This window comes from Anolis sagrei, chromosome 2, assembly GCF_037176765.1.
Source record: "Anolis sagrei isolate rAnoSag1 chromosome 2, rAnoSag1.mat, whole genome shotgun sequence".
NCBI lineage: Eukaryota > Metazoa > Chordata > Lepidosauria > Squamata > Dactyloidae > Anolis > Anolis sagrei.
The window spans coordinates 10247349-10260903 of record NC_090022.1 but is presented as its reverse complement, the minus strand read 5'-3'; the positions used below and the strand labels follow the sequence as shown (position 1 = coordinate 10260903).

At 47.8% G+C, this 13555-nt stretch overlaps 3 protein-coding genes across 3 annotated transcripts in view; 1 reads left to right on the top strand and 2 right to left on the bottom strand.

The window, feature by feature from the left end:
- LOC132765774 (zinc finger protein 850-like) overlaps window positions 1–13555 on the top strand; it is a 1095673-nt gene that overhangs the window by 414089 nt on the left and 668029 nt on the right. The window lies entirely within an intron of this gene.
- Window positions 1–13555, bottom strand: part of LOC137094779 (zinc finger protein 208-like) — a 208478-nt gene that overhangs the window by 66705 nt on the left and 128218 nt on the right. The gene's annotated exons all lie outside the window — the stretch shown is intronic.
- LOC137094746 (zinc finger protein 24-like) lies at window positions 6136–6636 on the bottom strand. Its single transcript, XM_067465476.1, has one exon. The coding sequence runs from the start codon at window positions 6586–6588 to the stop codon at window positions 6151–6153; it is 438 nt and encodes a 145-aa protein (XP_067321577.1). The 5' UTR covers window positions 6589–6636; the 3' UTR covers window positions 6136–6150.

Sequence of the window (13555 nt, the reverse complement as noted above, 5' to 3'; positions counted from 1 at the left end):
CTTCACTCAAACTAGACCTTCCTCCCAAGCCTCTCCTTTGTGCCTTATTTGATTGTAACAGGAAGACTCGGATAAGGTGATCAGGGCTCATCACAAATCCACTTAAGGACAAAAGACTGGGCATCCGTCATAGACTGGATTTCTCCGATTCCGGGCCCCTGGGCATCAAACCCATTGATCCCTTCACCAGCCCAAAGTAGCAAACCCTCCTTGGTGGGGTCTTAGGGTCCCTCCTCCTAGGGAAGACCCTCCTAAAGCTCCTGTCGGCTTCCCGGGGGTATTAATCAATCAGGTGGCTACACATACCCTCAAGGCTGCCTGTTGGCTCCGCCTCCTCTTGGCTCTGTGTTAAAAAATGGATGTCTGCTGGCTCCGCCCCATCTTGGCTTTGAGCTAAGAAAATTGCTGTTTGGCTTTTGGCCTTTAAGGAACCAAACACCAGCCCTGCACAGAAGGCCAGTACATTACATTTACCCACAAAGTCTGACCAAGGGAAAGCCAGTCCAGTCCCATGGTCCAGGGAAGCAATATAATTCTCCCAAAAATCTGAAAAAATCTGAAAAAGAGTTCAAATCCACGAAGAAAGTTGGCTAAGACATCAGTCCAAAGTCAAGCCAAACCCTACATCTGGAAATGTTGAATGTTGAGTCTACTGTTTAATGTTTTGTTGTAATATGAAGTATGATGTTTTATTGACTGTATGTGATATTATGTTTGGAAACCGGTCTGAGTCCCTCAAGAGAGGTGAGAAGGTTGGTATACAAAACTTTTAAATAAATAAATACTGCACCAGAACGTCCAGAACCTGCCATTTCCCTGTTGCAACACATTTTATTAGTTTTGTCAGAGCTCTTTGGATGATTTCTCTCCTGTACGTTCTCTCTGATGGTTCAAAAAGTATGAACAACAATAAACGCATTTCCCACATGCCTAGCATTTGTTTCTTTTCTAACCTGTGTGAATTCTGTGGTGCTTCCTAAGGGATGAAGTACGAGTAAAACATTTCCCACAATCCATGCATTTGTGTGGCTTTTCTCCTGTGTGGAGTCTTTTGTGGCTCACCAAGTGTGAACTCTCAGCAAAACATTTCCCGCACTCCTGGCATTGGTATGGCTTCTCTCTTGTGTGGAGTCTTTTGTGGCTCACCAAGCCTGAACTGGAAGCAAAATATTTCCCACACTCCTGGCATTGGTATGGCTTCTCTCCTGTGTGGACTCTTTTGTGGCGTACCAATGTTGAATTGAGAGCAAAACATTTTCCACACTCCTGGCATTTGTATGGCTTCTCTCCTGTGTGGACTCTTTGGTGCCTCACCAAGGCTGAACTGCGAGCAAAACATTTCTCACACTCCTGGCACTGGTATGGCTTCTCTCCTGTGTGGACTCTTTGGTGCCTCACCAAGGCTGAACGGACAGCAAAACATTTCCCACACACCTGGCATTGGTATGGCTTCTCTCCTGTGTGGAGTCTATTGTGGCTCACCAAGACTGAACTGTAAGCAAAGCATTTCCCACATTCCTTGCATTGGTATGGCTTCTCTCTTGCGTGGAGTCTTTTGTGGCTTTCCGAGTGTGAACTCTGGATAAAAGATTTCCCACACTCCTGGCTCATTAAATCTTCGGTTCCTTTAAATATTTCACCTTGACTCAGATCTGGCGGTTTGTAATCAGCAATACATTTTGCTGATACTTTCCATTTACAATGGCTTTTCCCGGCACTCAGTGTCTTGTGAAGTGTAAGTCCCATATTTTGTGTAAAACACTGCCCACATACATTGCATTTGTAGGGCCTTTCTCTGGCAGAACCTCCATCTTCTCTGTAGGTTTCCCGGTGTCTAGGAAGGCCTCCATCGTGTCTCAAATGTTTGGTTTCCCAGTTATCTGCTGTAAAGAAGGACAGAGATAATGTGAGTGATAAGGACTCTAGGGAATTGGTAGAAGGAGGAGATTGAAATGATCCTTAAAGCAACATAGAAATGGAAGAAAAGCAGATATAAATTCTGCCCTCTCCCCAGCCTTGTTCAGTAAAGATGGACACTGTTTGACTGCCTGGAGCCTCTAAGTTGTTGTGTATTCGTGCAGTCACTTCCAATACTTCATGACCTCCTGGACCTGCCCACGGCAGCGCTCCCTGTTGGCCGTGGCCACTCCCAGTTCCAAAGTCAAGCCAGTCACTTTACAGGGGAGCTCCACCTTCTTCATATATGAGAATTTAGGGAAGTGGTGTCATGAATGACTTTTCAATAACTTTGAAGCATAGGTTCTTTTTATTGCAATTTCCAGTGTGAGAGGGTATATCAGATTACAGAAAATGTTTAGACACAGAATGACATTGGACATACAGACATACAGATTCTATGCAACTACACTGGATTTACAATTACATTGGTTAACAAAAAACAAAGGAGAATTGCATCTTCACTCAACATTCACACCCATGTACATACATTCATCCACATGCATCCAAAATATTACCATATCCTTTTCTCCCTCCTTGGAGAAGCACCTGTTAGGCCAGACCTTGCTTTCCTGCAGCTTGACAACATATAGTTCCATAACTTCCATAACTTCAGAACGCTGAAATGCCAGAGCTTCTTCCCTAAGAACAATGCCAAGGACCAGATCTCTGTTTTCCATACAGCAGAACCTGACTCCCTGCACAAAATCTAAGACTCCAAAAGCGCACTTCTTCCTCTTCCCTTGAGAAGGAAGCCCCAAAGTGACCAGACTGCTCCTGTGCAGATCTGCCACTCTCCATAAGTACACTATCTCTCTCCTTCCCTTGGAGCAGAGCAGAGCGGGTGAACCAGACTCCTCAGGTCGGTCACAATTTGAGCAGTATTGGACTGAGTCTTTTATAGGAATATTCCCTTGATGTAGTCCCAAAGTTGTAAATTAATGATAGACCTCTTCCATCCTGGCTCCATCTTGGTTTCCTGGCCAGATGTTGAGTCTTCTTGATTGGTGTTGACAAACACAAGGCTTGTGTTGACTTCCTTCTTAACATACGGAAGGTTGCAAACATTTCCTTTATCACTGTACCGTTCTTATCAGAGATTACTTTTCAGATCTCATTGGCAGGTTTTATCCACATTCTAGCAAGCAGGTAGTTAGTCATTGCAGGCCTTAATATTCTACTGGTGTTTCTAAAATACATCCTTCCATTCATTCCCAGACATCATATTAAATCCACATTTATAAAATCTGCACATTAAATTTCTTGTGACAGTGGCAGGGGATATATTCACTATTTCCAAACTTTTAGGGTGGAATACATATACAGAGTGTTTCAAAAAGATGGACTCAGTTTGATTTCTGCAGTTGTGAATCTACCATGAATGACATTCTCACCACTTGAAAGAGAGGGGCAGAGAGTTTGATCACTGCTATATGCCTCTCCCAGTGCACAAAAAATCCCAATTATTCACAAGAACAGAAAATGGAACGCAGTATGACTTGTGAATGACTGAGGCAGGGGCTGTTTGTATGTTGGGAGAGGCAATGCAGAAAGAGAGCTTGGCTTCAGACATGCAAAGGCTAGCCTGACTGGCTGGGAGGAAAACAAGGTTGAATACCACACCGATAATAAGATATTTATTTATTTATCGTGTCAGGAGCAACCAGATATTTGTATTACATTTTTAACAAAACAAACAAACAAACAGACAGACAAAACACAAGGTTTGCAAGCTTGGTAGGTGATTAAATGTCCTTTGACCAGTATCTGGCCACTTGGAGTGCCTCTAGTGTTGCCGCAAGAAGGTCCTCCATTGTGCATGTGGCAGGGCTCAGGTTGCATTGCAGCAAGTGGTCTGTAGTTTGCTCTTCTCCACACTCGCATGTCGTGGATTCCACTTTGTGGCCCCATTTCTTAAGATTGGCTCTGCATCTCGTGGTGCCAGAGCGCAGTCTGTTCGGCGCTTTTCAAGTTGCCCAGTCTTCTGTGTGCCCAGGGGGGAGTCTCTCATTTGGTATCAGCTATTGATTGAGGTTCTGGGTTTGAGCCTGACACTTTTGGACTCTCGCTTGCTGGGGTGTTCCAGTGAGTGTCTTTGTCGTTGACATGCTGGCTAATACCCAAACAAGGGATGAGCTGGCGATGTCACTGCCTTGGTCCTTTCACTATTGGCTGGTACTTCCCGGCGGATGTCAGGTGGTGCGATACCAGCTAGACAGTGTAGTTTCTCCAGTGGTGTAGGGTGCAGACACCCCGTGATAATGCGACATGTCTCATTAAGAGCCACATCCACTGTTTTAGCGTGGTGAGATGTGTTCCACACTGGGCATGCATACTCAGCAGCAGAGTAGCATAGCGCAGGGGCAGATGTCTTCACTGTGTCTGGTTGTGATCCCCAGGTTGTGCCAGTCAGCTTTTGTATGATACTGTTCCTAGCATACACCTTTTGCTTGATATTCAAGCAGTGCTCCTTGTAGGTCAGATAATAAGATGTATAGCCACATCTATGTATCTGAAGCCAGGGAAGTGCGTTCTTTTGGATGATCCATTCTCTGGCCACTAACTCCAGCCAATCTGCTTCCTCCCCCTCGTTGCCTCTCTCTCACACAAATCCTCACAGAGAGAGAGAGGGAGAGACGGAGAGGAGTGTGTCTGATCTGGGGTGATTGCTGCGAGGGAGTGTGGTACGCTTAGACTTGGCTCCAGTTATGGAAGTCTTCCCACAGTAGTCCAAACTGGTGGCAACATCACTGTGATTCAGGCACCAAGTCAATGTTACACTATGTCACCTATTTCTAACTTAAGCCCTGCCTTGAGGACCCTCAGTGATTGAGATGATTTCAGACATTATTTCCACCAGAGAGCTGCTGATTTGGATCCTGCATTTTGAAATAGAAATCCCCATCCGTGAGGGAGCCTTACCAAGAGTGTCCACCATCCCACGGATCTCCTCCATGATCTGCCCGTGCAAAGCTTTTTGACCAGGATTCAGGAGAGCCCACTCTTCCAGGGAGAAATGGACACTCACATCCTTAAAGGCGACTGGGCCCTGGTGGAAAAAGGGAAATTAGGGAAATCAAGGAAAATAATTACAAGAATCTTTTGAAATGATTTACATTTATGTTGGTTCAATCTTTTCCGTTTCAAGAGATGTTTGATGATTGAACCTGGAAGAAATGATTCCCAGGCAGCTCTCTTCCTCATCTCCCAGGAATCCTTCTGCTTACCTGATTCAGTTCCACTCCGTCACAAAGCGGAAGATGAGACTGTGGCAACAACATCATTTCAGCCCCTGAGAGAGAGAGAGAGAGAGAGAGAGAGCAAGGGGTGGAAAGCTGATCACATAAACATGTCTCAGTGGTGCCAATTGCAGTCCTGAAAAGAAACCTATGAGGAAATGACTCTATGAAGACAGGAGCATCCTCCAGCCCAGGAATTGTAAAGTTTGGAGTTTAGGACTTTTTCATCTCATGCAGTGCTATGAATAGGTTGGACTGAAACTAGTCCTGGGCTTGGTAGTTCCAATTGACTCTAGTTATTGTTTTCTGTCTGTTTGTCTTCCAGCTCAGTTTTAGGGCTCATCTTACCTTCAGGTTTCACCTGGGAACATACTGTACAGCTGATATTTCAGTCCCACCCAGCAGTATGCAAATATAGAAGTAGAATAATAAAGAAAACTCCAAATCACACTGAAATTACACCTTTTGCAACCAAATGCTTACCTATATACACATCTCAAGGCCAAATGATCCTACATGTATGCCTTATGTAGCTCAAATGGATTGTGCATTTGTTACAATCCCCTGAAGGGAAAGTTACACTGGCATAAAACAGCAAAACACCCCAAAGGGTTCCTTCTTACCCTCCAAGGCTGCAGCCCCATCTCCTTCCTGCTTGAACTCCTTTCGCTGGAGGCTCTGGGTGGTGTCTGGTGCAGGTTTCTCAGCTTCAGAGACATCAGGCTGGATTTCAACACAGTTATCTTGGGCCTGGAAGAGAACAGAGTATTCCAGAAGAAGTATGGAGAAAGATCAGAGTCATCAAATTTGAGTAGAGCAGCAACTGAGCTTACAGTGGATATGGAGGTGAGAGCAGGAGGGGCAGAGCAGGTGAGAAAAGAGGCCGAGGGAGCAGAGTCCGGCTTCTCTCCCACATTGGTCCCATCTTGGAAGGAAGGAAGGATGTACCTTTAAGCTATCCATCAGTCCCAAGGTGAGTGAAGCCAAGAGGCAAGGCTCTCACCTGTCCTTCCTGCTTCTCGTCCTCTGCCCGACTCAGGAGGAAGCCTTCCGCCAGGGCCACCGCCTGGGAAGAGGTCTCTGCCCCACACTCTCGGACCCAGCTGCCCATCTCTGGGGGCAGGATGCTCAGGAACTGCTCCAGGATGACCAGGTCCAGCATCTCCGCCTTGGTGTGTTGCTCTGGCTTCAGCCACTGGCGGCAGAGAGAATGGAGGCGGCTGCAAACCTCTCTGGGCCCCTCGCCCTTTCGGAAGGAGAACTGCCTGAAGCGCTGCCGCTGCATGTGTGAGCTATAAAGGTCCACGCTCAGGAACTTATGTGTTGGTTTTCCCCAGGATGCTCCACTGTTCCCAAATCCTGCTTCAGGTCCAGGTGAGTTGGGTCTCTCCATGCTAGAACCACCCTTTGATGAAGAAGACAAGTGGGTCCTAGATGCTCTTCTCTCAAGGAAAAGAAATCCCTGAACAGACTCCACTCCACAACTGCCAGCCAACATTCACATTTCTTCTGAGAAAGAAAGGCAGAATTAGATAAAAGGCTTCGGGAGGCTTTTTCTTGGAGAGTGAAAACAAGCCCGTTCTTAATTCCAGAGCCAGGCAATGCTGAGCCCTCCTTCCACTTGGGCCTCTGCTTCTCCAGCCTCCAGGCCCACCTGGCCTCCCATTGAGCTCCTATTCAGTCCCAACACCAATTTTGAAGCAACAAGAACTGAATACGCAAAACTATGGAAACAACAAAACAAGCCAACACCAGATAATTGCATTACAAAAGCTTTTGAAATGGCCAAAATGGACAAATTAACTTTAGCTGCACAATAAAGAAATGCACAGAAACAGAGCCAGGTGATGCTGGGCCCTCCTTCCACTTGGGCCTCTGCTTCTCCAACCTCCAGGCCCACCTGGTGTCACCTGGCCTCCCACTGAGCTCCCATTCAGTCCCAACCCACACTGGATCCCCCCATGATTCCTTCAGCTGATGCCTCATGATCCATGGCCTTTTTTGCAAAGAAGAACCAAGAGACTTTGAAACAAGAGACAAAAACTACTGCTCTGGGACCAGAGTGAAGAGAGGGGCCAGGAAGACAGTTCCACCTTGTCTCCTCTGTCTTCACATAGAGACCTTGTGTGCCATCCAGTCCAACTCTATTTTGCCAAGAAGCAGGACAATCGCGTTCAAAGCACCGCCAACAGATGGCCATCCAGCCTCTGTTTAAAAGCCTCCATAGAAGGAGCCTCCACTACACTCCGGGGCAGAGAGTTCCACTGCTGAACAGCTCTCACAGTCAGAAAGTCTTTCCTCATGTTCAAGTGGAATCTCCTTTCTTGTAGTTTGAAGGCATTGCTCCATTGCATCCTAGTCTCCAGGGCAGCAGAAAACAAGCTTGCTCTCTCCTCCCTATGACTTCCCCTCACGTATTTATACACGGCTATCATGTCACCTCTCAGTCCTCTTCTGAAGCTAAACATGTCCACCTCTTTAAACTGCTCCTCATAGGGATTGTTCTCCAGACCCTTGATCATTTTAGTCCCATCTCAGATGGGACCCCCTCCCCCCAGGATCAATGTAATGTTCATTTGGGGGATTAACATAACTCCAAAATGAATGGGTGAGCTGACACGAATTTTTGTGTTTTGTGTCCTTGTAATAGTCACTTCCGTGGTTTTTACAGAAGTGACTATTACATTTGATTGAATGAAATAACCCCCAAGAAGCCTGATGAAGAGAATCTACTCTTGAAACGACACAAAACACCCGGGGAACCTTGTTGTGTATTCCTAAGTTTGCTGAACACAACGAGAATTGTTTCCAAGTTTGATGTATTCTACGTGAACTATATTCCCAAGCTTATGGAACACTACGGTGCATTCCCAAGTTTGCTGAACACAAAACGAATTGCTTCAAAATTTGATATATTCAAAGTGAACTACATATATTCCCAAGTTTGTGGAACACCTTGTGAATATTTGTTGAAAACCTTGTGGACATACTGAAATTGATCTTTTTGACCTATGTAATTATTTTGTAAATCGTATATATTGTGTTTGTTGCACTATTAAAGTGTGTCCTGTATGTACTATGAAAGTTACTTAAACTGATATCTGTACTTAAGCTCATTATAATAGGACAATTATATATGTACAATTCATTTAAAGATATCTGTGTTATTTAAGACTACAAGAAGCACTGCCTGAATATCAAGAAAAAAGTGGGTGCTAGAAACAATATTGTACGAAAGCTGACTGGCACAACCTGGGGATCACAACCAGACACAGTGAAGACATCTGCCCTTGCGCTATGCTACTCTGCTGCTGAGTATGTATGCCCGGTGTGGAACACATCTCACCACGCTAAAACAGTGGATGTGGCTCTTAGAGCCGTCGCAAACTCTGTTCCTGCAGGAGCAAACCTTGCTAGCACATCCCTGACGTCATGAGCCTGCGCCTCTCTCTCCGCCCCTTTCTCCGTGCTAGAGAAGAAAAACACTGGTTTTTCCTTTGCTAGGGCAGCATTGCCAGCGTTCTCTCTCAGTTGAATTCTGCCAACTGAGAGAGTACGCTGGCAATGCTGCCCTAGCACAGGAAAAACCACTCTCGCACGGAGAAAGGGGTGGAGAAAGGGGCGGGGCAAGAGGCGGAGTCTCGTGACGTCAGGGACGTGCTAGCAAGGTTTTCTCCCGCAGGAACAGAGTTTGCAACGGGTCTTAATGAGTCATGCCACATTATCACGGGGTGTCTGCACCCTACACCACTGGAGAAATCACACTGCTTAGCCGGTATTGCACCACCTGACATCCGCTGGGAAGTAGCAGCCAATAGTCCCCGGCTGGCGGGGACGAGAGATAGGGCCTTCTCAGTGGTGGCTCCTCGGCTGTGGAACGCCCCTCCTACGGACATTAGACTAGCATCATCTCTAATGGTATTCTGCAAAAAAGTGAAGACCTGGCTGTTTGAGCAGGCATTCGAATAATTAGTGCAATGATTGGTTAATGAACACTGGAATGGAACAATGGATGACGAATCTGGATCATGTTTTTGATGATGAGACGACAATGAATGGTTATTGTAGTAATTGTTATTAATTATGTAATGTGTTAGGTTATTAACTGTTTTTTATACTGTAGTATTGAATTTTTGCTGTTCTTATTTGTTGTGAACCGCTGTGAGTCGCCTTCGGGCTGAGAACAGCAGTATATAAGTAAGGTAAATAAATAAATAATAGTGAAAGGACCAAGGCAGTAACACATTGCCAGCTCATTCCTTGTTTGGATATCAGCCAGCACGTCAACGACTTAAATCAAGAAATAGCTTTCTAAGATCTACAGAGACACTCGCTGGAACACCTCAGCAAGCGAGAGTCCAAAAGTGGCAGGCTCAAACCCAGAACCTCAGTCCATGGCTGATACCAAATGAGAGACTCCCTCCTGGGCACACAGAAGACTGGGCAACTTGGGAGACGCTGAACAGACTGCGCTCTGGCACCACGAGATGCAGAGCCAACCTCAAGAAATGGGACCACAAAGTGGAATCCATGACATGCGAGTGTGGAGAAGAGCAAACCACAGACCACCTGCTATAATGCAACCTGAGCCCCACCACATGCACGATGGAGAACCTCCTTATAGTAACACAAGAGGCACTCCAAGTGGCCAGCTACTGGACAAAGGACATTTAATCAGCTACAAAGTTTGCAAAATGTGTGGGTTTTTTCTGTTTGTTTGTTTTGTTCTGTTAGAAATGTAATACAATGTTCTGGTTGCGGATTATTTATTTATCGTGTCATCCGTATTCTATTAAATGTCCTTTGACCAGTATCTGGCCACTTGGAGTGCCTCTGGTGTTGGCGCAAGAAGGTCCTCCATCGTGCATGTGGCAGGGCTCTGGGTGCATTGCAGCAGGTGGTCAGTGGTTTGCTCTTCTCCGCACTCGCATGCCGCGGATTCCACCCTGTAGCCCCATTTCTTAAGATTGGCTCTGCATCTCGTGGTGCCAGAGCGCAGTCTGTTCAGCGCCTTCCAAGTCGCCCAGTCTTCTGTGTGCCCAGGGGGGAGTCTCTCATCTGGTATCACCCACGGATTGAGGTGCTGGGTTTGAGCCTGCCACTTTTGGACTCTCGCTTGCTGAGGTGTTTCAGCGAGTGTCTCTGCAGATCTAAGAAAACTATTTCTTGATTTGAGTCGTTGACGTGCTGGCTGATACCCAAACAAGGGATGAGCTGGAGATGTCTCTGCCTTGGTCCTTTCACTATTGGCTGCTACTTCCCGGCGGATGTCAGGTGGTGCAATACCGGCTAAGCAGTGTAATTTCTCCAGTGGTGTAGGGCGCAGACACCCTGTGATAATGTGGCATGTCTCATTAAGAGCCACATCCACTGTTTTAGTGTGGTGAGATGTGTTCCACACTGGGCATGCATACTCAGCAGCAGAGTAGCATAGCGCAGGGGCAGATGTCTTCACTGTGTCTGGTTGTGATCCCCAGGTTGTGCCAGTCAGCTTTTGTATGATATTGTTTCTAGCACTGGTTGCGGATGACACGATAAATAAATAAACCTGGGGGTCGCGAGAGGATTTCAGAGGGGTCGCCAAAAACCATCAGAAAACACATAGGAACCCTTTTGGTAGATAAGGCTGAAGATCTCTCTGCCTGTCCTTCTGTTCCTTTTTGGTGTTGGTGAACTACAACTCCCAGAATTCAGAAACAGCCCCTCCCCCTCCCAACCCCTCCAGTATTCAACATTGGCCATGTGGTAGTGTGCAAAGTGTGGTGAAGATCCAGTGTGGGTCTGAGTGCTCCTCCTCCGTAGCCAGGGCCACTCTCTCCTCTGAAGGGACCCTGGGCAGGAACCTGTCCCAACTCTCCTCTCCAACAGTGGCAGTGAGCTCCACCCCTTCCATGTGAAAAAGATCTTGGAGTCCTCGTGGACAACAAGTTAAACATGAGCCAACAATGTGATGTGGCGGCAAAAAAAGCCAATGGGACTTTGTCCTGCATCAATAGGCGCCTAGTGTCTAGATCTAGGGAAGTCATGCTACCCCTCTATTCCGCTCTGGTTAGACCACACCTGGAATATTGTGTCCAATTCTGGGCACCACAATTCAAGAGAGATATTGACAAGCTGGAATGTGTCCAGAGGAGGGAGACTAAAATGATCAAGGGTCTGGAGAACAAGCCCTATGAGGAGCGGCTTAAGGAGGTGGGCATGTTTAGCCTGAAGGCTGAGAGGGGATATGATAGCCATGTATAAATATGTGAGAGGAAGCCACAGGGAGGAGGGAGCAAGCTTGTTTTCTGCTTCCTTGGAGACTAGGACGCAATGGAACAATGGCTTCAAATTACAAGAGAGGAGATTCCATCTGAACACGAGGAAGCTTTTAAGCAGAGGCTGGATGGCCATCTGTCAGGGGTGATTTGAATGCAATAGTCCTGCTTCTTGGCAGAATGGGGTTGGACTGGATGGCCCATGAGGTCTCTTCCAACTCTTTGATTCTATGATTCCCTGCTGCTATGGCAACGCCTGGGCCTCAGGCCTCCCACCAGAGAGGCAACGCTGAGATCCCAACATTAGTCCACAGGTCTCCAACCCACGTTTCACTACAGCCCCCAATCCACTGAGAGTCCAGGCCTGGGCCCACTCTCTCCCTCCAGGTGTGTCGGGCTTCGGCCCCTCTTTGGCCCTTTGGAGAAGAAGGCCTGCGAATCAGACTCACCGGAAGGAGGGGGCAAAGGGGAGAGAGTTTGGTTCCTAGAGCGGCAGGAAAGGCGGGCCTGAGGAGGACCACTTCCTTCCTGCCTCTCTGGGAACCACACTCCCATGGCCTTTCTTGGGAAGAAGAACCAAGAGACAGAAGTCAATCTGGGCCCAGCTTCATTAGGAGAGTGGGTGGGGAGGGGGAAGCCCTGGGCCTCTCTCTCTCTCTGCCTGCCTGCCTGTCTCTCCTCCCAAGGATCCCCCAGTTGGAGAACCTGGTGACCCCCAACCCCATGGGAGTCCAAGGCCTGGGCCCACTCTGGCCCTCCCTCCAGCTGTGTTGGGCTTCACCCTCCCTTTGGCCCTTTGGAGAAGGAATGGGAAGAAGGCTCACAACAAGGAGAAGGAGGAGGAAAGAGAGAGGCCAAGAGGAGGAGGAGGAGAAGCAGGGGGAGGCCAAAGAGGCAAGCTCTCCTCTCCCAGCCAGGCTAGGAAGGGTGAAGAGGAGGGAGTTTGGTCACTCTGGCCCTCCCTCCAGGTGTGTTGGGCTTCACCCTCCCTTTGGCCCTTTGGAGAAAGAATGGGAAGAAGAGGAAGTGCAATGATTGGTAATGACTAGGCCTGTCGGTTTCGTTTCGTTAATTCGTTATTTCGTATTAAAATCGTTATTTTTTGCATATCCGAAGCGATATCAAAACATATTTTTAAACCCGGAAGGGTTTAAAAATATCGAAGCAGCAGCCCCATGTATTTTACGAGCTGAAGCTCCGCTCGTTAATGGCATGGAGGCTGCTGCTGAGCGCGCCATCCGGCTCTGGCTCCTCCTCTTCCTCCGGAGCCCATTGGATAGCGCGCGCGCGCTCACAAGCGGCCTCCGCGCGCCATCCGGCTCTGGCTCCTGCGCCCCCCTCCTCCTCCTCCTCCTCCTCCTCTTCCTCCCAGCTGGGAGGAAGAGGAGGAGGAGGAGGAGGAGGAGGGGGGCGCAGGAGCCGGAGCCCATTGGATGGCGCGCGCGGGCTCACAAGCGGCCTCCGCGCGCCATCCGGCTCTGGCTCCTCCTCTTCCTCCGGAGCCCATTGGATGGCGCGCGCGCGCTCACAAGCGGCCTCCGCGCGCCATCCGGCTCTGGCTCCTGCGCCCCCCTCCTCCTCCTCCTCCTCCTCCTCTTCCTCCCAGCTGGGAGGAAGAGGAGGAGGAGGAGGAGGAGGAGGGGGGCGCAGGAGCCGGAGCCCATTGGATGGCGCGCGCGGGCTCACAAGCGGCCTCCGCGCGCCATCCGGCTTGTGTGACTTTTCAGGGCTGTATGACCATGTTCCAGAAGCATTCTCTCCTGACATTTTGCCCACATCTATGGCAGGCATCCTCAGAGGTCTGTTGGAAACTAGGCAAATGGTGAGTTATATATCATCTAATATTATCTATGGAATGTCCAGGGTGGGAGAAAGCCATTCAATGCTAATCAAGGTGACCATTACTGCAACATTCACACTTAGCCTGTTTGATCAAGAAAAATTTTTTTTCTAAAATGTTTTGTAAATAATAACGAAAATTCGTAAATAACAAAACATTTTTTTGGAAAGTTTTGTAAATATTTTAAATATCGAAACAAAAAAACACCCCAATTAAGAATCGAATTTAGAAACAAATTTTTTCTTGATCAAACAGGCCTAGTA